The sequence below is a fragment of the Diorhabda carinulata genome, chromosome 2 (genome assembly GCF_026250575.1).
Source record: "Diorhabda carinulata isolate Delta chromosome 2, icDioCari1.1, whole genome shotgun sequence".
NCBI lineage: Eukaryota > Metazoa > Arthropoda > Insecta > Coleoptera > Chrysomelidae > Diorhabda > Diorhabda carinulata.
Window position 1 is genome coordinate 26,214,954 of NC_079461.1, and position 25,953 is coordinate 26,240,906.

Genomic DNA, 25,953 nt, shown 5'->3' on the forward strand with positions numbered 1-25,953 from the left:
GCTTTAGAACCTATCGAATCTTCAAACTGGTATTTACAAAAGTGTCGGGAAAATCGAAATTTTCTATGTGTTGTATACCGACGAGGCTAGATTTACTAGAGAATGAATTTTCAACTCTAAAAATATTCACGTTTTGGATAAAGAAAATCCGCACTTTGTTCGTGAAAGGGGATTTCAGCATAAATATTCGGTTAATGTTTGGGTGAGTATCGTTGGAGATTGCTTAGGGCCTTACATTTTACCAAATAAAATCAATGGAGCAATTTATACGCACTTTCTGGAAGAAATTTTGAATGAATTGTTGGAGAATGTACCATTATATGGACAACACATGTGGTTTCAACACGATGGGGTATCTGTTCATTTTGCTTGGGCGGGAAGAAGTTACTCAAACAGACGTTTTAAAGTGAAATGGATTAGTCGGGGTGGACCCAATTGTTACCTTCCAAGATCACCAGACTTAGATCTTGTTCAAATGCGATTATTGTGCAATAAGAACTTCATATAGCCCCATATGAAAAAATCGATAGGTTTTAAGTCAGGGGATCTTAGAAGGTAACAATTGGATCCACCCCGACCAATCCATTTTACTTAGCTAGAATTCAAGCTGCGGTAGAAATAATTCAATCCCATCCAGATTCATTCTCAAAGACATGTTTTTCAATGACAAAACGGTGTAATAAGTGTATTGAAGTAAGCGACTAATAGTTTGAACAACTTTGTCAATTTTGTTAATTTGTGCTACTATTATTTTTATTTTCATTGTCAATTTTGTTATTTATTGTAATACATTTTTGTTTGAAATTGAGATTATGAATAATTTTTATTTGTTTTGAACTTTCACTTAATCATTAGTCGAAATTAAACGATTAATTAATTAATTTGTAAATTACTTACGTGCTTGCAGACTTTTGTTTAGAAGCAGATTTCTACAACATCGTTTATTTCAGCTCCATAAAAGGTTATGAGTTGCTTAACTCAACATAATCAGACAAATGAAACCAAAATTGAAGAAAAAATTTGCTCCAGAGGCGTAAAAAATAGGGGGATAAAAGTGACAACGTGCCACTGAATAAATTTTTCCATAGTTTGTTTATGTCAAAACATTATTTTAGTAAGGAGCATATTGGTCACCAAATTTAAAAAAAAAATTAAAGGCGTTCTTGATTTATGGCAAATTTTTGATTTTGAATTAAAATTTTGAGCACCCTATATCTCAGCAACTAGGCCCATCCCATATCAAAATGAATCATTTATTGAGATCTCTCTGTGGTAGAGCGCTGTCGGTCGAATATAGAAACACTCTGTATGAAAATAAAGTCTTAATATTCGAGCCCATCATATAGTATTGTCTTAACCCAACGTTCAATAAGCTCTTTGAGATCTTGGTACAACCAGTCTTTGGGTTTAGATGCAAAAAATTGACGCATGGCATTTCCAACATCTCATTTGGTTTCAAATTCAACTCAACGTTTCGCTTGAATATCAGTTAAATCGTGTGGCACTATTTGATAACTGATTATTATCATTATGGTATCTTCAAAGAATAGAAAGAAGTCCGATAATCGGCAAGTGCTGGTACTAGGCTTCCCTTCCCAAGTAGGTGGATGACCTGAGCGCGCTCGTTTTCAAGCATCAAATCTCCACTATTGAAACAAAATCTTTAAAGACGATATGGTTATCATAACATGAAAGACAAATATAAAATATGTTGATGAATTTGGTAAATTTTCATAAATATTGAACAAAGAACCTGAGTAATTCAGAATTATTTGATAGTTCATTGTATAGGTCAGGATCTGATTGAAAGATCCAAGGTTTCATCTTCTCCACTTAACATTATAAGAATACGAATTATTTTCAAAGGAAATAATGAATATAATGTAATTATGATATACAGTGACCTACCTCTTCGATTATTTCCCTTTTGCTCCCATGTCACCATAACATTACTGGGGGAATCAGAACTTCTACCTGGAGATCTCTTCTGAGGTATATGCAATAAATCGTTATTTCTCTTCATTTTATTCAATGACGATTCAATGACTTCACTAGGTACTATTTTCAGTTCTGGAAGTGGAGGTTTATTGTTAGGATTTCCAAAGTAAGGACAGGTACACGGTTTAGGAAGAGTGTAATCACTTTCAATTTTTTCATTTGTACTATTCTTGCTAGAGTCTGGGTCAACGCTTTCATGAAAACTTGCCCGGCGCTTTCGCCATTGAGGGGAGAGATATTTACTTTTATTTTCTCCTCCATCAAACGTGGATGCCCTTCTTCTTCTAAACTGAAACGACCCATATTCAGAGCTTAGTAGTGAGGAATGAGAATTTCCTAGATTTTCTTCACTTTTGTTAGCAGAACTGTGAATAAAATATTTCAATCAATATTATTTAAATGATACATAGTGGAAGTTTGATGTAATCTAATCGATTTTGTCAATTACGATGGTAGATATTCTATTAATCGAAGAAGCGTCTACAGTTTAGAGCAGATTTAATGTAATTGATCATGTTCATATCAAAGTCGTCATCAATATATTTTTTATTTTTATGATTTTACAAAATATTTTATGTGATGATGATATCAAGTCTCAAGAAGATACGAATCAAACTATGTTGAAGTAATCCAAGACAAATATACTATTTTTGAAATAATACACAGATGGAAAAACGAAAAATCATAGAATTGGCTTGAATGGGAATTCATTTGTTTTACATATGCTGTGTACAGTATGGGGTGAATAATTTTGGATTTGATAATATTTATCACAATAGAAATATAGGTAACGCTACACATATTGAGAAACCAGAGAGCTACAAGACTTTTTAGTGAAAGGATTCTATTCAAGTGCAAAGTAGTCACCATCAATATATTTCTGATTCCGAAACTTTTATGACTCAAAAGCATCGCAGATAACAATAAAATCAATTTTGTATGAATTTTCATATGTGAGAAAGATATATAATCCAGATGAATTCCTCATGCCAGCTTCCATAAACCACGTCAAAAAACTGAATATTTGAATGAGAAAAACATCGAATTTATGTCTCATTGCCCGTATTCACTCATAATCAGTCATCGCTTAGTGACTTTTTCTTGTTCCTCATTGTCAAAGCTGTGCGGACAGCGATGTTCATTACCTCAAGAAGCTATTGAAGACTATCAAAACCATGTTTTTTTATATCAGCTTGAAAGTGGAATATGCTTTCAACGATTTTAGCTTGTGTAAAAATATATGGACGTTAAGAGCGAATATTTTGCACTTTGTATCGAACTTTGTTTCTGCTTCATTTTTTGTATAAAGACGAACCACGTAATTTAACTTAATTCTTAGATTTTATGTACGATATTAGTGTAATCAGAATCTCAATGATAAGTAGAAAATGTGATATAAAATTTATATCATAATCAATATACCGATATCAAGTTGAATACATGAAATTTTCTGGTAGATTCACTTACTCATATTTCAACGTATTTGACGAAGAAACCGAAGTACTTATTTTCTCCGATGCCTTGGCAAAACTATTTGAGGCCGCTTCTAATCCTCTTGACAATTTCAGCATCTCCGTGCCGAATTGTCCCAAAGCACTCATAGTGCAAGGTTTTGGTTCTGAGTCCTGTATCCACAATTCGTGCGTATCTAAAGTAGTCAATTCTGTATCAGTCGATGCCACTGAATGTGTGTTTAGTTTGTTCCCTGCTTTAGAGGAGTTTAAAAATCGACGCCAGGTACACTTCCGATCTAAAAAATCAAACAAGTATATAAATCATAGGTCATAGATTCCAGTTTTCCAACTACGTCAATTATTAAAAATAACAACAAATCCAACCATTTTGAATATGTGAAAACTATTAATAATGAACTAAGTTCTATGCTAATCAAGAATGGGTTTAGATCACTGGTACCTAGAACTAGGTCTAAGAATTTAGCTTTCAATACAATATTCATATTATCTATGAATTAACTGTGTAACTAAAAGAAAGATTTTTTCATTATACACCTAGGTTTCAATTTTAATGTAATAATAAGAAGTTAAGTAGTGTCTCTGGTCATAACTTTGCATTTCGTGGTTTTACTCTAAGCTTTTGTATAATTATAGCACAAACAAATACCTTCAGTTTGTTTTGACCATTCCTTCGTTATTAGTATACCCCCAACGTATAGAATGAATACAAATATCTCGATTTCCTACCTACAAGTGATTAAATTTTGTCTCTTTTTTAATGTAGAAGATTCGTGAGATTAAGACACAAATTTTTGTTTTGATGAAAATGGAGATATTGGAAAAAACACGATAAAATTAATTTGGAGTGGAACATCTAAACAAGTAACATAGGATACTTTTTATGGAAAAATAAATTATTTTTCAAAAAATCTCAAAATATAGCTTCTTCAACGGTATCTAGCAGTCCAGTAAGTTCCAACCTTGAGTACTGTAATTCCGTTGCAATGTATCACCGAAGGTTATATCAATACCCAATCCAGTTGACTATAGTTTCAGCTGTTTGAAATATTTCTATATTTATTGTTATTTTTTTCTGTCATTATATATGCAGTATAAAACTATTTAAATTATTGAAGTTAGATGTCATTTATGTGGTTAGATGCTATTCTTTGTTTCAGATTTTACTCTATGGTTTTAATGTCTACTTTGTTCTTCTTTAAAAATGCCTCGAAAGTGGAAAGACAGAACGACAAAATGATTTGATAGCAACTGAAACTCCTCTTCAGACAAGAGTTCGATCTGACAAGCAACGCTGCAGGCAGCTAGAAGAGCGATAGTAACGCCAGAACATACGTAGGCGAGAAGAATTCATAATGCAGACACGCACCTCATGCGTAACGATTGGTCGGTATTCAATGGTGGTGGGTTTCAATATGATCCTTCAATTGAATATCATAATTATCCTTTGATTGTCATTGGCTCAATAAATAAAAAATGTTACTATTACGATGCTCTCAAATGAAAAGATGAAACTATTGGAATGTACTGTTCCAGTGGTGAAACTTCACTTTAATTACTTGGTGAACCAGAAGAGCCTTGAAAAACTTAATTGTTGAGTTTTACAGATGGATCAAATCAATTTTTAAGCAAAATAAGAAAGTATGACTCTTGCTTTCAAATGACATCCTTTGGAGTTAATAAAGAGACAAGAATGCTCGAATTTTCACCAAATTTCACTGTACAAGAGTAGATATATTATGGTCTGCAGAAGTCAGGTCTAACTTCCCAGTCTCATGAGATACACAAAACTACCAAAAAGGGACACAGTTCTATTGGCCATTTGAATAGAACATTTGTAACACTACAATTTTTACCAACATTTTTTTATTGTTTTCGGAAAGTTGTTCTTCTATCAGAAAAGTACTTTTAAACAGGTTTATTATTTTAGTATTCCGACTAAAATTTCAAATAACACATTCTTTTGTTTATAGAGCAACAAAATTTGTTGGTATTCTGGTTTTGTCGTTCACCTCTATCGCAGTTTGAAAGAAAATTAACAGATACCGCCTACTTCGTAATTTTCGCGAATAAATCTATTTGAATTTTTGAGGCTAGGTGTCATTTTTTGGTTAGATGCTGATCATTATGATTCTAATTATTCTCACTGAACATCCATTCCAATTCAAAACATAACAAAACAGGTATCGGAGGTGCATTTAGAAAATCCCCGATTCTCTCATGGTCAACTATATGAAGCCTGTTCACGTGTGTCAAATGTCCGAAATTTACACATACTTGCACTCGACGGGAAAACTTATAATAAAGTCTACAAAAATGTCTTAGATTAATAGAAAAGTCTTAGATTAATAGTCTGAATTTATATCTTTTGAAATTGTTGAAATTCAATATTATTTATTTTTGTTACAGAGAAATATGTTTGAACGTTTCATGGTATGTTGTAATTTTTGAAAATTGATAATCTCAGCCAAGCAATCAAATATAGTTATAATATTGATTGATTCATCTCTATTGTAATGATTTCTGTTACTATAATGACTTCAATGGGAGCAAAGCCGCGGGTAAAAGCTAGTATTATATCAAAAATGTAGGTACTACAATTGTTTCGAGCACTCTCAAGGTAATAAGCTTGAATAATTATTTGCTACACACTACCTCTTGAAATTATATTTTAGACCAAGTTATTTATTTCTAAGAACGAGAGGAAGGGTGAACTTTATGTTAATCAAACAAGTTTTTCAAAGCTCACTTCAAGGGATGCCTGGATAATAATTTGGAAGAGGTTGAAAAATTGTACAGTAATAATAAACCTATGTACCATTATGCTAAGTCAAAATTTAGGACAACCCCTCGCTAGGTGCCTTCTCGTGGCTCCCACTCTCAAATTGAGAATGCAGCCGTCATAAAATACAAGTGTTTATTCCTTATCTCCTCACTAAGTATGAATTGTCTGAGCTCTGTGAACCTCTATGGATTGCGCTTTGCCTGGAAAGCTCTTCTACCTGATACCCTTATAAAAAGGTCTGAAAACAAATAAATTCGTCATTTTGATGGAGGCCATATTGGATTTACAATGATTCTCAACACAACGGTGTATAGGTACCAGTCTATCCATCAACAAGGATGTGAAAATTCAATTACTAAATTTGACCCAAACAAATGAGTAAATAAACATGGAAAGCTTCAAAAAAACCACTTAAAAATATAAATTGGTTAAAAAGGGTTCTTTTTGAATGATCGTGAAAGCCACATCATTCGCATATATGGTTAATCGATATCAACCAGATTCAAATTAAATAGGACAACATTATAGTGCGGGTAATGGAATCAATGGGTATGTATGAAACTGCTATACAGAGAATGTTTAATAAGTAATGTTTTAATTTGTGAAAATTTTGCCGTTTTCGATGCAGAACGTTTTTGTAATAAAAGTTTGGAGTGTGATAAATATGAAACTTGGTGTTGTTAAGACAAAAGTTTAAGCAGCTGTTGTATTAAAGAAAATATGTGAAGTTCAATATAAAATGTTCGCGCTCAGGTCGTCCACCAGAAGAGGATATTGAGGTAAGAATATAGATACCATACAACAGCTCCTTTATTGGCCAATAGAGGATCGTTTTATTAGACGCATTATTACTTAACTTATGATAAAAAATGGATTCATCTAGAACATTGAAAATCAGTGGTTGTACAAAGTATAATCATAATATTTGTTGTATGTGTGATGAAATTATGAAGGTTGAATGACTTCGAAGTCATTCCAGTTGGTCGAGCTATCCATGCCGATATATAATGGTAGTCAGATTACTATTCATTCAGATTCATAGAGACATATTTACGTGGTAAAAATTTTGAATCCAAATGACAATGTATGACAATTTTGTACATCTATGCCTAAAGAAGAGTTTTACCAAGATATCGAAGAGCGCTATACTTTGAATATTGAAGTTTCCTTTTTGAATGATAACATAGGTTACCAAAAGAAATTTTCTTTGCGCAGGGGTTTAATTAAAAATATTCTTATTATAAAATCATATACATAAAAAGAAGTGTGATTAGAATTTGAAAATATTTGCTTTTTAAGAACTTACAGTGATTTGACAATGTTTGATTTTTGCGCCCAATCAATGTCGGTTTTCGCGCGCTATTATTGTAGAAAGAGGACGTGTGAACAGGGTTTCTTGCATCGCTCGTTGTAAACGGCAGTTCTTGAAATATTACAGAGAAGTTCAAAGATTTGCGAGGTATATCAAGCTTATTTTGATCTACCAGTTAGATATCAAGATAAAAAGTGAGCTCCACATGTATCGTATAACTCTTGCAGATACAAGGCTGAAGTTATATTCCCTAGAATCACATCCAATGCAGTAGAGTAAGGCCAACACAAAAATATTCAAACATATCTATAATGCATTCAATATATGTACATGGTTAAAGAAAACATAACATTGAACTATAAAAAATGAGTCTAATCTAATATGTTTGATGAAGAATTTAACTTGTCTTTCTACATACAAGATAATAACGTCTGTGGAGTTTTTGACGAATAAGTTCATTTTATTTTATTTATTCTATAAACTTATTCTTATAATAATATGAACTAAGTTTGCGTTACGTTATGTTTTATGGTGGGTTGGTACCGAGGTGAATAAAAAGCAATGAAGTTTGCTGTACCGAGAATTTGGAGGGAACTCAGTGATCATTTCACTAATTGTTATGTTAGTATTGTGAATTCACTCAGAGGTGAGAATTTTAAGAATATAACTTATCCTGACCTACCATTCATATCGGTTCCAAAACCACATACAGAAGAAAAGCCGCATTGTTGGAAAAGCAACTACTCTCTCAAGGCAGTCTACAATCACGAAGTTCATCTGTATCTATACATTCTAAATTCGTTTTTCAATCTGAATACAAAATATCGTACCACATCTACTCTCAAGATCTCAATGACTTAATAAGAAACTTAAATCCTCCAAAAAGTAAAGCCGAGTTACTAGCATCGTGGTTGAAACAATGGAACTTAATTAAATCTGATGTTTGAATATCCCGTTAAAGAAATGGTCATGAAGAATTTTTTTGTTCATTTGTCTATTTGAAGAAATCGATATTCCATGTCATACATCTGAATGGCGTCTTTTTATTGACTGTTCAACTAAACGTCTGAAAGCTGTTCTACAACACAATGGGAACAAATTTCCATCAATTCCATTAGCACATTCCGTACATCTCGAAAGAAAATTACGTCAGTTATTAACTGCAATTAAATATATGGAATACAAGTAAAAAGTTATTGATGATTTCAAACTCTATTTTTAAATTGTTGATTTTTGATATGTTTTAATAAATCATCTTCTTGTGGATTTTCTATATACTTTTGTTGGTTTTATACTCATAAAAGCAAATTCAGAAGTATTTTTTATTCTTATTCTTATTTCTAGGTATAAAGGCTAAAAAATAAATAACATATAACCCGTTCAACTAAATGTTGTAGACCGGTGTTATTTAATAAACTAAGTTGACATTGTAAACCGATATTATTTTTGAAACACCCTCTATACATATTATTCATTTGTATTGCAACTTGAATTGAAGCTTCCCAACTTTTTCTTCTATAAACTTGCATTTGTCGTTATCTAACTCACCTTATTTGTTATTGAATGACACCATGATTTTTCCATCTTTCCATTTAATATTTATTTCACAATGCATTGAAAAAAAAAATAAGGTGATTGAAACAGACATGATTTTTATAATATTAGGTAATTCATATTATTTATATGTAGTTTTAGTACAGCTTGAAAGAATATTGGAATCGTTACGTTTTTACAAATAATGACATATAGGTAACTCAAGTTAACGTAAATTGCTTCTCAATCCATAAAGTTTTTTTTTTCGAATGATTGGTAGCCCAGACAGTGAGAAAAACGATTTTTGCCATGTTTTTCGATATTAGAAAAAGTTTTATGGGGTAGAGTGCTAAACGACGATATGAAAATAGAAGACGGTTTGAAAAATATAGCTTTCTATAAATTTATTTTGTAGGTTCATTGGGATCCTTCAGTTTATAGATTTTGGATGAAATGTTGGATGTTTTATATTAATATATTATTGAAAATCGATCATAATTTTCTAGATAGTTATCATGAAAAAGCTGTTACTGGAATGCGCTCACTTCGTGTTCGTTGTTCTCAATTCTGAACAGGTATGAATTATTTATTTACTCATAAAAAGTTCTCAAGTGTGGTCGTAAAATAACAATATACCACAGGCATTAATAAAACTTCATTGGAATTTGATAAGTAACAGTTATTTATGCAACAAGACTAAAAGTTAGTGGTTATTGCACGCGACGTGAATTTGTCTAACGAAGCCGTTCTGTGCCGAGTGCAATAAACACTTTTTGCACGAGTTGCATACAATATTTTTTCTACGTTCATGAAAAAATGTTGTACTTAAGCGTAGAAAAATAAAAAGCGTAATTCAAAATCAACTTCAATAATTAATTAACACTATCGGTTAACATTGAGAAAATTAGGAACTAGTAATTAGGAATAATTCAACTTACGCATTATTTATACCATCAATATTAAAAGTAGATGTACAATTTTTAAAATTCTCAATATTAATATTTCATAGTGAATTATTTTCAAATTCTACTTTTTAATTTGTGACTTCTCTAAATGTATTAATACTTGGTATCTGTACATTGTCATTTCCTTCAGCTTGAAATATTGAGTTTGTTTGCAAGTGATTGCTCTACGTATCCTTCCGCTACTGTCGACGATTTCCATCCGCCGTGTCGTTTGAGCTCTAGTTTATCTGCTTTAGTATCTGCAAGAAGTATTTTAGATGATCTCCTGAAGCAGTGACCTTTGTATAGCTCAGGACTCCCCAAATGCAGATATTTTGCAATTTTATTTTAGAAACGTGTTTACACCAATAGCTTGTACACTGCAAATTTCATTTAGGCATTTGTTAAGATAACGTTTATGTGGAATATAACTGAGACGCAATTCCGTGTATTTACGGTATATATCGATCAACTTTAATTCTTTTTCAGCCTTAAAACCTGTAATGACAAAACTTCGTTCCTTGTCAATTTTTGAACGTGGCACTTTTACAACTAATATTAAACCTACATCTTCTATGTCTTCAATACTCAATTTTTGAGGGCTTCCACATCCCCCTGCGAAGCCAAATATCTTACAAAAGCTAAGCAATAATTACTGACTTACTTTTTTCATCAAATACTGGGAATTTGGAGCTTCTTTTAGAAATTGATAAATGTGTCCTCTAAATATTTTTTATACCAAAACCCTGCAAAGTTCTGATTCATGAAGTGAAGGCAAGCTCTCACTATTGAGTACTCATACCAAAGTATGAGATTTACAACTTTTTTATCGAAGCACCACACTCTAAAACGGTTATAACTTATTTCATACAGTTTTCTTGATTTGCTAAGTAATAAGTTTAATGACGCTGTATTTGCTATATCACTAACTTATTGTGGGGTCCCAACAAATTCTTCTTCATCACTATCATCAACTTTTCCAATAATGATACTCATTTTCTAACTATGTTTAATTGTCAAAATCAATTTTTGACACATTTCTATATACTTCACTAAAGATCTACTTTTTCCAGTAAATATAGTTCAATAGAGTTGTGTTTATTGCATGAACTGTATTTTTATTAGACTAGTTAGTTTGACAAATTGCCAATAATCTGTCAATGTTGTATTGATTTAAAAAAAACGGCGATCTTCTTAGCAAAAGATGGATAAATTACAAAACCGTGAATTTTATTTCAATATTTAATTAGTGTATTTTCTGTTACCTTTCAGAGGTTATCTCGAGAAAGTTTACCTCCTAGCCTTTTTCTCCATTCAAGGAATGAATCAAAAGTAACGTGGTGCTGGATTCAGGGAGCAAAGTAACCAACAACTCACGAATCACCAGCTAGTTGTGGTACACCGCGTTTCCATGATTGGAAAGCACACTTGTATTAGGAGGTTTCATTCATCGGACATGATTTCATGAACTTTTGAGAACCCCTGTAATCGAACTCCGATTGAACTATTTCTATCAATAGAAGGAAACAATTACCATGACCTTGATAGATGTTCTTAGAAGGATTTTTTTAATGCATCCTTGATGCTAGAGGTTTATAGTTTGAGAAGATTGTTATTAATTAGAGTAACTGAAATTTGTAGATATTCTTCTATACTTTTTGTGGTTTGTTGAATAGAAGTTGAAAGTGACATTTTTGATAATATTTTTTCTGGTTCAAAATACATGAAAATTATTTTTTGAAGGGGTGTCGTCTCATTATATAATATGAGACTATTTTTTGTAAATAAGAAAGATGAAGAATGAATATTTCTCTTTATTTAGAAAAACTTTCTCTATATTTTTAGTCGTTTTTAAATATTTCTAGTACTACAGTATTGGAAATTCGATTTCTTTGAAAACATATGTTTTATAGACAGAGAAAACACTTGTTCCTCTTAATTATATTCAATTGATAAAGTGTCTTTATACATCAAAAATTAGTTTGGCACAATGATTCTTTATACGGAAAAATTTTGGGTCTCTATTTCATAGACTATTCGAAAAATCGAAAAAGTGGATGGTTTTTTTTTAATTATGGAAAATCTAAAAAGTACGACGAAGGAGTTTCTTTTTGATACGAACATAAGACATGTACAAGGAAATTCTATGCTTGACTAACATCAATTTTCATGACAGTTCTCTCCAGAATTTTTTCTCAAAATGTGACGAGGGTGATCCTCTACACTCACCCCAATCTAAAAATCTCTCTTAAACTGTTTATCTTATTGACTCCAAACAGAAATAATTATTCATTAGTATATAAAATATAGATTAGACATTATACAGGTTGTCCCTGTTGTAAACAAGATAACTAACAACTAGTCACAAACCGCCAATTTCATAGTGCAATGAAAATTAATTTATTGAGGTGCACAGTAAAGTAGTTTCCTAAAAAAAAAGTAAGTTACTGTGTTAATGCACATTATAGTAAACTTCAATAATAAGCAGTATTCATTGGATTTTAACGCCCACTTAGTCACATATTTAAGATAGAGAAATCTTTTATTCATCACTAACTTAAAAGTGCTGAAGTATGTCTTTAAAATCTAAATGATACTACAAAATATCCTAGAATACTATTTTCTGCAGATCATTTCATATAAATCCATAATTATATTTTACGTCATCTAGTCTAAGAAGTTTCCCACCTCAACATAAAGATATCAGCAAGATGTCAGCACACATTTGAACGCTTACTTGCGATTTTTCCGGAAATGGAAAAAATTAGGCATCGAACTATCGTTGAATATCTCTATGTGAAAGGGAAAATGCCAATTCATATGAAAGAGGATCTATACTCTATACGGTGACTTTGCACCATCATTTACGACCGTAATTGTGGATTCCAAACTTGGCCGATATATGAGCTTGACTGATGACCCATAAAAATTGCGACAACCAGCGATTACGCCAAAAAAGTTCACTAAACGGTACTGGAAAACCTTCGAACTCAGGTTAAAGAGATAGATATTGGCATATCAAATATACAAATGCGCCATTTTATTGACTTAAAACTAATGCATGCAAAAGCTATTCGTCTAGTTTTCTCACTTTGGACCGAAAGCACATTTGAATGAACATTTTCCAGGCATTATTGACACGATTGAAGAAAAATGAGTAGGATGTTTTGTGTCGATTCATAACTGAGGATGCATCCCTCCACTTCCCAAAGCAACAGTCAGTGAATTGCAAAGGGCGGATCAAGCAAAGACGCATTCGCCAGCCGGAAAAGTAACGAAAACTGTTTTTGGGGTAGTTATGGGTTTGTGTTCATCAACTATCTTGAACAAGGGGAAACAATAGCTGAAGAGTATTTCGCATCTTTACTTGCTAAGCTGAAAAAAGAAATTGATGTTCCAACGCATCTTGCACTTCAAACTAAGTAACTATACAATATATTCACCAGATTTGTCTCCTAGCGTTTTATATCCAAGTTTCCACTGCCGGAGAAAGATTTATATTCAACGAGGATATTATCGCATAGACAAATGCCTATTTTATTATAACTAAGTGTTTAAATTTAGTATTTAGTGTTTAAAAATGGAAATTATATGGTAAAAAAAATGTCTTTGTCCTTAGTTGGGTCGGAAACTTTCCAAACAACCTTCGTACATGTCTAAATATAAACTTCAATAAAATTTGATTCGGTTTAGAGTTGTTACATAACATACATAAAACAATATTAATAGTAATATTTCATTCATAGTGATGAATCCAACTAAAATATTTTTATTACCACAGAATAAACCTTTTACCCGCAGCATTGTGGGAAAGAATCGATTTCCCATTAAAGCTTTAGAACGATTATACGTCGGATCATTTCTCTAAAATTTACCCTAATTTTATTCTTCCATTGAAGAAATGGATTTAGAGAAAGTTCTGAAGTATTGTTGTTTATCCGAGCACCAAGCCATAAATTTTCCATATGCATAATTATTGTGGGAGTAAATTATTTATAGCGGTAGAGGTCACTTTCCGCAATTCTGGTGATGTAAATTGAAGTTCTTCATCTGAAACTTCACTAACAGGATCAGTTTTTTCCTGACATAAGCAAAATTTTCAATTAAACTGATATTTCCAATTATATTCCAAGAATTAGTGCTACCAACCGACCACCTACGTTACACTCTAATTTCTTTTTTGTGTATTTCTAATACTTTTTTCTATAAATAAATAAAGTGAATACAAGCTAAAACACAGAAAATAGAACAGGAGGCCATTCCAGCATTCCTTTGGAACTCTTGCTGGCGTTAAAAGCCTTCTATTACTTGTATTTCAATAGACTATTCTATTATATTTCCACTTATACCGTCTTCTTGCTCCTTTTCTTCCTTTGGAACTGCTAGCTTTTATATGGTGAATATGTCCAGTGAACAATATATGCACTGGGTGGTCAGATTAGAATGTAAAGTGCGCTATGTTATGAACATAATAATTTAACTCGTACATAGAGTAACTTTACGATAAATGGTTGATATTACTCGAACAGAAAGTCACAACGATTTGGTGGATACATTAAGGAAATCCTTAGTATCATATGATGTGGTAAAAGGTGATGTCTTGAGTTTAAACAGACGGTCATGCAATCAAGCACCTGCAACCGCTACTATACTATACAAGAATATATGTTGTAAGATCGATGTGTGACATGAAAATTTGTTGAAGATAGTGGATGGATGTTGTATGTCGAATATATTCACTGCTTATTTAAACATAAAAAATTCTACGATTGATACCACGGCTTTCAACAAATGCACACAATGAAATGTCAACGGGTCTCTGCAGTAATCTCTTAACGCAAAGTAGAGAAGACTTTTTCTGAAAACAGCAGTAACACAAGAAGTGGAACAGTTAAAGTACAATACCGCTATACCTATTGAAAGTCACAATAACAGATGCTTATTATAAACGCGGTTATGCAAAGATGTTTACTTGCATCAAGATAACGCACTCATTTTCATGTATGTCCGCCATTGCATCAGCTGCAATATCCGAGACTGTCTTCTAATGGCTTAAGCATATGCCATATATTGGCCCACGAAGTAACCAACTGTTTCCTGAATTTTCAATGTAAACAATTTTGTACGAATGGACTTATATCAGAGGTTTACAGATGTTGACAAATTTTTATGGAATCTATATTGGAAAATATAAAACGATATCTTTACCAAGTGGTTGAGCAAAGGGATTAGTCCTCGTACCCACTTAAAAAGCTGTGCCAGCTAGGTCAAAATAACATACTAGTTTGTTCGAATGGAAAAATATAATCACTAACAAGCAAATCAATTTTTTTAATTGCACAGTCATTAATGTGTGCTCTCAAGCGTACGCACGTGATCAGGTGGGTCACTAAGGTACATCGCTCCTATCATACCACATCCCCCCACTGTGAGCGCCATTGTTCCGTTCAGTATCCTTCTAAAGTTTGTTGCGTTTGTCCTTCCTGGCTGTCTTTAACTTCAAAAATAAGGGGCGCAATGAATTCTTGGTTTGAAGTAATAAAAACAAAAGGTTTCAATGTTTCGTAAACATTATGAGAGTTTCTTACAAATATATACAATTTTCTCTCTTCTAATGCTATTGTGATAACAGTTGAGAAAATGCAACGGAAAGTGCTCATCAAAAATATTTTCATTATCATTGAGTGAATAAAATAATTCTATGAGACCACCTCTGAATTATGATGATCTATGGCGTGATTATCGCATACAAAAATAAAGCATTCTTGTTTTGTCTATTAAAAAGCCACCCTCAAAGCGTTATTCATTGTTCTTTATTTGTATTGTTAACTATTCACTAGATAAAATTCATAATTCATCCATGATGGCCTCTTTTACGAGGATTGCTACTTACGTTTTGGGATAGACAAATGAAAACAAATAGTTATATTCGAATATAACTTTATTCTTCTTCAAATTATTCTCCATTAGGATCAATACACTTTTGCATGCGTTTGAACCAATTGCCGAACCATTCTTTTTCACTCCGATTGGGGTACCTTAAAAACATGTGATTCGAATGCTCAACCGCTTCTTCGGGTATAGAGAAACGTTGAGCTCTCAATGAATAAGAAGAAATCATTTGGTGCCAAGCAAGGGTAACCCATAAATTCGATATCTTGACTGTTCAAAAACGTCTGAATTGATGTATGAGAGCTCGCATTGTCGTAATGGAGAATGATTCGTCTTCTGCGATTGGTTTCCCTGATTTTTGCCAAAAACTTCTAGCAAACGCTAATATACCATTCAGAATTGACCAATCTACGTTGCTCTAAAAATATATAAAAAAGCTTCGAAGTACTTCCTGCGCGAACAAATGTTGTTGGATTTAGGTCGTCTTGATAGACCCATATCTTTGATGCTTGTTTAGTTTTGGATTCATATGCGTAGATATTTCTTGCAATATTGAATATATGCAAGAGGAACTAGTGCCCAAGTATGCCTTAATCTCAGGATATGTCACATAATGATCTTACAATATGACTTTACGCACAGCATCGATGTTTTGTGGCATAACCGCCGATTTTGGACTACCAGTTGATGCAATGCAATAATTAATCTGCTCCAGCTTACTTCATAAATAGAAATCAAAACAGTCGATCCGTGGAAATAGACTTCCTTGTGTCACAAGGGCACATTTATTAAAATAAGGAATGCTTAGATGCCCCGAAACCATTTACTGTTTGATTGAAGAAATGGGGACTCAAACCAATTCGCCTTGTATACATAACACGCTGAGACCTGTGAGGATTGTTCTCAGACCACTTTGTATTCGTGTTTAGCCACCCTGTACGTGAAATAAATAGATTTAAGAGAGTTGACGTGATTTTTGTTCGGTATAAAATGATTTCATTATTTAAAAAGTATTGGCAGTTTAATTTTTTTATGTTCAAAATTAGAATTCAAGATTAACAAAATAAATAATATTCATTTTGTGAAATCACTTTTGGTGATATTTGGCTACTTTGTGTGTAGCATTGTAGAATGTGGGATGATTGATTGCTCTCCTCTATTATTTATCAATAGAATTTAGTGGCTGCGTCGTTTGGTCGGACTGTTGCGTTCCATTATAAAGTAAACCCACGATTGTAAACATTATTGAGTACGTACTCGGAAATATAAAGTGTACGTGACTGACGCATATCTCCGTAAGTAATTGAAAAATTCCAATCATATTGGATAACTTAAGAGTGGAATTGTATTGGAAATATGGAAATGAAAAAAGATGTAGTGTAACCTATATAAGGAATTTAACCAGACATTATGAAACGAATGACTTTTTTATTAAAAAATATGACTGTCCTCGTGAAAATTATGAGGATTTAAAACACTTTTTCTAAATTTTGGGTTACACCCTATTGGTATTTTCTAGATATGTTATACGAGTATTGAAGCATGAGACTTAATTACAAAAAAGAGACAATAAGTATCAAACAAATATAAAACAAGGATTTGATATTTTTTCATGTTCTCCCGTTAGATAAACAAACATAAAGGAAGCTACTATGTCATAGTTTGTTTCTCAAGTAACTTTATTTTGATACTGGAACCAAATAACAAATTTCAAAATATACTAAATATATAAAACACAACAAAATCTATGATATAGGATTTCTAAGGAGGAATTTCGAAAGTTCAATACAGAGAAAGAAAGAGAAAAAATCTCATTTGATGATTGTGGTTAAATGGATGGAATGGATTTTTGCACAGTAAAAAAGGGTTAATTAGAATATCAAACATGAACTGATTTGAATATAGAGCTTTTCATAAGTCAGGCAAAGCTTGAAGCATACTTGTGCATCAGACAGTTGAGTCTGTGTCTTGATGATACGTGCTTGTCGAGTAGACGCGTTTTTCTAATGAATAACCGATACATTACACGATTCAAGAAAGCTTTTTTTGTTACGTCGTATCTGCGTACGAACGGGAATTACTAAACTATGTTTACCGAATTTCAACAACGCTTTCCGAACTCGTCGCTACCAAATCGTTTAACAGTTTGAAAGACGTACCAGATACTCCTAAGAACGACATCTATTACCGACGCGCCGCGTTCCGGACGACTGGTATCTGTAACATCTAACGAAAATATGGAAACGGTGGCGTTGACTTTAGTTGAGCGGCTGAAGCAATCTACAGTACGGCTATCGGGAGAACTTCAAATATGAGATCGTTCTTCACGACGAATACTGAAACGCATACACTATCGAGTTTACCGTCTACCTCTCGTCCAAGCACTTCACGAGGATGATTTCGATAGCAGATTGTAGTTTTGAGAGTGGTACCTTAAATGAAGCAACCTTCAAGATAAACGAAACGGTCAATCGATATAACTGCGTGTACTACGTCTTCATTGAAGAAGAATTATACCTGCCTGGATTGTATTTGTGTGAAGAGGTATCCATGCGGGAGGTTTCTTATATTCCGTACTTTTTTAAAGTTCATGTGAAGGGCCAAAGTTATACGGAAATCCTCGAAAATTTATTTGGGCATGTGGATAACGATCCAACATTCGCGAACACCCGTAGAGTATGAAGCTTCACCGCACTATGCGTTATATGTGCGGGAGTACCTTGATGTTCATTTTGGAAAATGGATATGCAGACGACGATTCGTTTTGCAAGAGGAAAACGCACTCTTTTCGACCTCTGAACTGTAATTGAAGAAGAATTGAAGCTCTTCGCGGATAGTTTGACATGCTTCGTCGGACATGCCTCTCCGTTGAAAAACGTTGCCGTGAATGCATTGACCAAGATGGGCATCAATTTGAACACTTGCAATAACTCATTCTCGAATCCCTTTCGAAATTTCTTCCAAGAAATTCATTTTGACGCTACATTTTTTCTCGTAATACAAATTTGTTCCTATCCGGACCTCTGTATTCAATTCAAATTCAAAAATATATGAATGCTTTTATTTGGTGTGCTTTTTTGGATATGCAGTTGATGAGAATTTTATTATAGTTTGATAAATTTATAATTTGCTGAAATCTCTTCTCTCAGCATTAAATATTCATTTGGAGAATCTTGTTCGGGAATAGTTTGTTAAGTTCTTACTAATTTGATTCATAAGATTTTCCTAGCTTTTTCACCATTTTTCATCCAATTTCAACTTCATTCGTAAAACAGCTGGTGTCGTCGAATTGAATATTAATTGTTTACCCCATCTAAGTACCAGTTATTTATAAACTTTCACTAATGCTTAATACCAATTTCTGCCGAGTAAATGAGTTTACACAATATGCAAACACGACTGGTGGAGAAGCACAGAAATCATTGACTACAAAAAAACCTGCAAATATAATTGCATCTAGTAATTGACAATAAAATAAAATACAATAAAATTCAATTTAGGTATGAATCCGGTATAAATTCGTAAATTTGTCTGTAAACCACAAATAAATAAAATTACTGGTCCAATGATATCCAAAGCAAAGTAAATTAAATGGTTTTGGGAATAGGACTGCATCAGACATACACTATTTAGTGAAGTCATTCATAGCAGATTCATGCACTACAATATTTAAATTTAATACTTTTAAGTTATGCACTGTGTTCTAGTATAATTTCCCTTGGTAATAGAAGTTATATAACCAAATTCTAATAAGGCGATTATCATGGATTAGGCACGAATGTTCCAAACAATTATATATTTACTGTTTAATCTGATGCAAACATATATTATTCATTGATCTGTATTAAGGGTCAAGGAACGATATTTGAAATTTCAAGAAACACTTAACGATCTTCGTCAGATATTAAAACGCGAGTACCTATTGCGCTCAGCCTAACCTAACCTAACCTATTTTTATTTAACAACAAACTGGTTATATATTACTTAAATGTTATAAGCAGTAATTGTTATTTATTTACCCTACTTAATATAGCAAGTTTAGTGTTATCGGTAAAAACTAATTTCTTGTTTAAATCAAAGGTTTCTAGTAAATGTAACCATTCCGCTACCTCTAGGGTCAAGTCTTACATCACCCATGTCATATATTAACCGGCCAGGACTGGCTGTTATCAATTTTCGCTTAAATTTCTGCTGTACGCAATCTTCGCGACACCATTGAGAACACTGTCGCTGTCGTGCGGTCACAATAACCGTCTACTGCTTTCTGGTTATTTGTTGGCTTGATCCATTGGTAAATTGATGGTATAATAATGTATCAAAAACAGCAGACGAAACTGGAATAGAAGTGTACAGACCCAGAACCAAAGACTTTGAAAGTCTGGGCAGCGTACCAAGAATTTTTCAGGAAGAAATTTATGCAATTGAAAAATTTGATGATATTGGAGCTCCAAGGAGGTCCAGTATCAATTGCTAAGGACAGTCTTGTTCAAATGTACAGTTTAATGCAATAGAGGAAGATTTCAGTGATTCTAATGAAGATACCAATGACTGAGGCATATTTGAAAAATTTATGAACATCCAGCAAGAGGAAGAAGAAAAGAAATCGATGACTGTTTAAGTAAACTTTCAAGGTGATATCTAGAGCTTGACAGCTTCTCTTAAATTATCCTAAAATTGTCATGACAGTTACTGGGGCGTACAAGGGAAATGATAACTCTTGGAAAAAAATCATTAAGAATATTTTTGTGGAGAATTTTAAGATCTACAGCTTTGGTCTGACGTTTTTTTTTTCAATATAACTTACGAGAAAAATCCAAAAAATCTCAAATTTTGACCATTGATCTCGAATAACTTTTGTAGCACACATAGGATCGATGGAATTTTTAAAACTTTATTTGTAACAGTAAACCCCAGCTCTCCATAAATATTCGACTTTCCGGGAATTTTTGTTATTTTAAATGTTTATATTGACCGGGTTATAAGGCAACGTATCAAATAAAACAGATAAGAGAGTTCAAAATCTAATACTTTGTATCTGCTTAATTGATAAAATGATGAATACTTCGGGTATAAAAGCACTTGTGCAACTAACAACAGTGTTGCGTTTATTGTCGCTGAAAATACCGATGTGGGACAGAGGGAGTGTGAGGAAGGCACTCCCACTCGCTCGATAGAACGATCACATCTGACACTTTGATACTCGGATGAGAACAAGAATGCTTTCTAGGTAGTACATTACTGCGTTTTATTCTTGACGTAAAAACTTTTGTTGCTTCTAGAAAAATAGTTTTCCCATTTAGCGATATTCAATTCAGGATAGATCAGTAGTTGGAGTAAAATGTTGCATTCGCACATGTGAACAACATACTTCTGGGCGATAAACTCACCTAATCATAAAATGTGGTGAATTTCAAACCCACAGAATTAATCCCCCCAAACTTAGGCATTTTTATTTTTAGAGATTGATCATTCTTTTAGAATGATCAATCAATACTGGAAGTATTTAAAATCGGCAGTGAAATCGCTTTTTAGTACCTAGGCGCTGAAGTAACTGAACTGTCATTCTTTTCATGTTCAACGGCAGTCGATTACATGTGAACCAGCTTACAACCGTTTAATATTACAAATAATTCAAACTGTTCTATCACCATAATTTTAAATAAATGAAAAGAAATGAGAGTTGAATGCTGATTATTAACCTTCAACTACACGCTCTGATACACCATTTACAGAAAATAGAATGTAAAGGACCTGGAAATCTTTCCCCCCACGCAGCGGGCCTAAACTAATCTATCAAGTGCCCTTATAGATTTTCCAATTGCAAATTATAAATACCCTCGCCGACAATCATGTTCTATCTACCTTAGGCGTAGATGCCTCATTTTATAAATTCAATATTTTTATAAATACTTTTAAAAATATGTATATCTTATGCGAGAAAGTATTCGTTAGAAGGAAATCGAATCATTATTAATTGGACGGCATTATACGACGTTATTTAGAAAGATACACTTAATTGTAGTCCAACTTGGAAATTAAAAAAAATGATTATCATATCGCGCTAACTTGCTACAACTGAATATTAAATTATAAAACGCAAAATGTACCTGCTTGTAAGGGTACCAGACGTGAGCTGAACCCTTTTTGTACATTATCTATCCGTTTTTTTTTTCTGGAAAACGAAATTTCAAAGCAAAAACCATAAAGGAAAATAAATTCTTTGTAAATAAAACAAAAGAAAAAAGACATTTCAATTCCAAAGTATCTTTATAAATATTATATTATATATATAATATTATTAGTCAGAATCGTCTGGTCTAGAGTCATCATTTGATTGAATTATGATGGGTTGTGGGGTGATACCACAGATTCTTCTACTTCGATAATATGTTCAATACAGTTTTTCCAAAGCTCTTGGCAGTCTGCTGTTATAACTTTCTTTACAGTTACAACCTCTTTACTCATATCTGCAGACTGATTACATTTTCGTAATTCTGATTTTACGTTTGCCCATAATAACTCTATAGGATTAAATATGCAATAGTGAGGAGGTAGTCTGAGGAGAGTGTGACCCTGTTCTTTGCACAGCTTGTCAAGATAATAAATTGCCTCAACTACAGACCTTTAACAACAGTAAGCAGTTCTTTATTTGTTGGGTCTTTTTTACGATGGCTGACAGAAATAGGAATATTTTTTTCAAAGTTATATGCTAAAATTTGAGCATGATAATCACCTGCACAGATTTCAATTTTTTGAGCAGGTATTAATAAAGCATTAGGCACGAATCCGTCTTTGCTTCCAGCGTGTACTATTATAATGCGTTTCCCTTTAGTACATGGCCCAGCAATTTTTACTATTGTTAACCCAGCCAAAATTTACTACATCCTGACTGTCAAACCATGTTCCATCTACATAAATTATGGGTCTAATAGAACTTCGGTAGTCTTTTATCTGACGATCCTTGACGATTCAATTTTTATCATCCGTTCATTTAGTTTTTCGCAATCCCGTTCTCCTTATATAAATTTTCAGTAGTTTTGTCAACTGATTCATGACTACTCGAAAGATGGAAAATTTATTGACTCTTGTTAATTCATCAATTTTTATTATGTGCATTTTCAAATTGCTGAATATTTTCCTCTTTTAAACATTCGGATATATTTAGAATAACTTGCTGTATTTGTATATCTAAATCTTTATTATTAATTTCATACCTGTCTTAATTCTCATCACACTGGGCATTGTCTTCATTCGTCAATGGTCTAAAGAACGCCCAAATTTCTATTTATTCAAAGTGACGCCAACATCTGCCAGGAATATTTCGAAGAAATTATGTACATACAGCTTTGGCCAATACAAATGTATTCATGTTTACCATTCGATGTTTTGATTGGTCAACAGTGGAGATGAGAGTCCACGTGGACTGACGGTTTGTTAGATATTTATTGAATATATATACGGGGAGTTGAAATTATTTTACATTTCTTAATTTGGTATGAGTGCCAAACGTATTTATGAAATATTGCTTGATCCTCACGGCACCCTCATTGGCACGGATATATACACTACTATTTGAAAGCCAGCGGCGCTCGTGCACAATGGTTAATAATCTGTAATTTTTACAGAGACAAGCTATACAATGGTATAAAGGGCAAAAACGATTTTTTCAATTCATTTTTCAACACAAAGATACTATTTGTTCAATTTGATAAAGTTCATGGTTTAGGAGATATGTAGATTTTTAAATCGCTGTACAAGGAAACAGTTCGCTATGAAGAGGGATTCTGGAGGAAATTGTAATTATCTATTGAGAATGCGTATACACAATCAAAAAATCAAATTCAACCGCATACTGTCCAACATCGTGTTACTTACATAAAGAAAAGACTAAAATGTAGAAAAATTTAGTTAGCCTACAACTTATCGTGTAATAAAAACAAAAGTAAAACTATAATAGATGATCGAACTGTGCACCTTGCACATATACACGCCTTCAAAGTCTTCGGAGGATATTCTTTTGAACTTGGAAGAGCATTCCAAGATTCTGCCTTATAGCCTCATAATAGAATTTCAACCTATCGATCATTAGTAATATGATCCTCGATAGTATGTGGTACAAATGTTTATTTGTTTATTAATTACATTTTTAGAACATATTGTGTTTTAATACTTTAATCATTTTCAATAAGAAATTACCATGTTAGATAATTTTCATAAGAATGCCTCTTTATGGCGAAAGATTTCCTCGCATGTACAATGATCTAAAAATCTACATATCTCTTAAACCATAAATTTTATCGTGTTAAAAGAAAGAGTACCTTTTCGTTAAAAAATCCATTAAAAATTATTACGGATTGTTAACCATCGGGCATGAGATGCGCATGTTATTCAGATAGTGGTGTAGAATTACTTAATCCAACAAAAACACTACATGGACATACGTAAGCATCCATTGAAAATTCATATATTCGAATGTAGAATTTAGAAAATATTTTTAAATATAAGTTCTCATTTCGCAACTCAAAATGCCTATAACTCAAAAACGAGGGGTCGCATGAGAATATTTTTTTTGTCACGGAACACCCTGTATAACAAAGTATGTGAGGTCAATAATAAAAAATTAGAAAAAGCAAATGGGAATATTTTTGTAACAAACAAGAAATGAAAATCGAAATTCTAAGCTCAAAATCCTCATGCCCTTAACTATCACATATATCACATATTCCTGGTAGCAGCCAACAAAAAAATAATGTAAGTCTCCAGCGTCGGGACGGATGATAGAACTATGGTCTTCTACTATGATCTGACACCCACAAGATGGAGTGGTATCGGAAGGGAAGCCCGTGACAATAAAAGCAAAGGTCACGAATAGCACCAAAAAAGTGATGGCTACAATATTTTGGGACTGCGAAGTTATCCTTTTGATGGAATTTCAGGAATCAAATACAACCATGAACGTGTCATGTTGTTCTGACTTACTAGTTGTTTTCGAGGGTACTGTACGCGATACACCATATAGCCCTGATCAGACCACGTCCGACTATTTTTTTTTTACAAAACTGAAGGCCGAATCGAATAAGCAGACGGTATACGAATATTTTGTCTCTAAAGATCATATTTTTATGGTGGCATAGAAACATTAGTCAAATGTTCTGAAAAGTGTGAGGAGAATGTATATTGAAAAACAATATTATCTTCTTATTCAATATTTATAATATTTCTTTCTGAGAACTCATGGACCGTACTATGTTTTTTGAAACTAATATAATCCATTCAAGAAGAAACAATTAACTTTTTACGTGGCCAACCAATCATTGTTGAATGGTCTATCCCAAGAATTCTACGTTGAAAGTGGAATCAAAGTAAAAGTTTAGAGCGATTACACGAATAAAACTCCTAACATCCAAGACTTTTATGTATTTGAGGATTTGTCGGCTTTACTACAGCAACCGCTTTAGCAAGAAGGATAATCTTATTTGAGATAGTTTGTGTCTCTTTGTTCTTAAATGTTGGTTATATCACAATGATCATACTGCCAGAGAGAATCTCAACATAAAATCCGTTGAGCGGTCTCAAGAAATCATTAAACATTACCATAAAAATTCCAATTATGGAATATAATGAGCGAAGATAGGTCCAGAATAAATTCATATATTTGAATGTAATTAATTTATCTACTAATTGAGGAGAACAAATAACCAATCCCATTATTCTAATTGGCATTAATCAAATCTATTATTACAAGTTAATTTGGAAGAACTCAACTGTTCATCTATTTCTCTACGAGTTATTTCCATTTGATTTGATTTTCTAAAATTTTTCTAGATATCTATTAAAAATAGGCCCCATTATGTCCTACTTCCAATCCAATTAATGAAATTATTCATTTTATAAAACCCATCTAAATACTTTATGGAATGGTCTAATAACAGTGTGTCTATAATACCTGCACAATCAGTTCAAACGCGTTTGTGTTCTATATTTCCGAATTCGTTGTAATATACTATTCGGCGTTCA

General features: G+C 32.8%; 1 protein-coding gene across 1 annotated transcript in view; it reads right to left on the minus strand.

The window, feature by feature from the left end:
- The window catches only part of LOC130890732 (5-hydroxytryptamine receptor 2C-like), a 397,879-nt gene that overhangs the window by 9,956 nt on the left and 361,970 nt on the right, over nucleotides 1–25,953 (minus strand). The window contains exons 5-6 of the mRNA XM_057794982.1: nucleotides 3,466–3,748; nucleotides 1,909–2,363 (exon numbers count right to left, since the gene is read on the minus strand). Coding sequence (XP_057650965.1) covers nucleotides 1,909–2,363; nucleotides 3,466–3,748 — 738 coding nt within the window. The remainder of the gene's footprint in view (nucleotides 1–1,908; nucleotides 2,364–3,465; nucleotides 3,749–25,953) is intronic.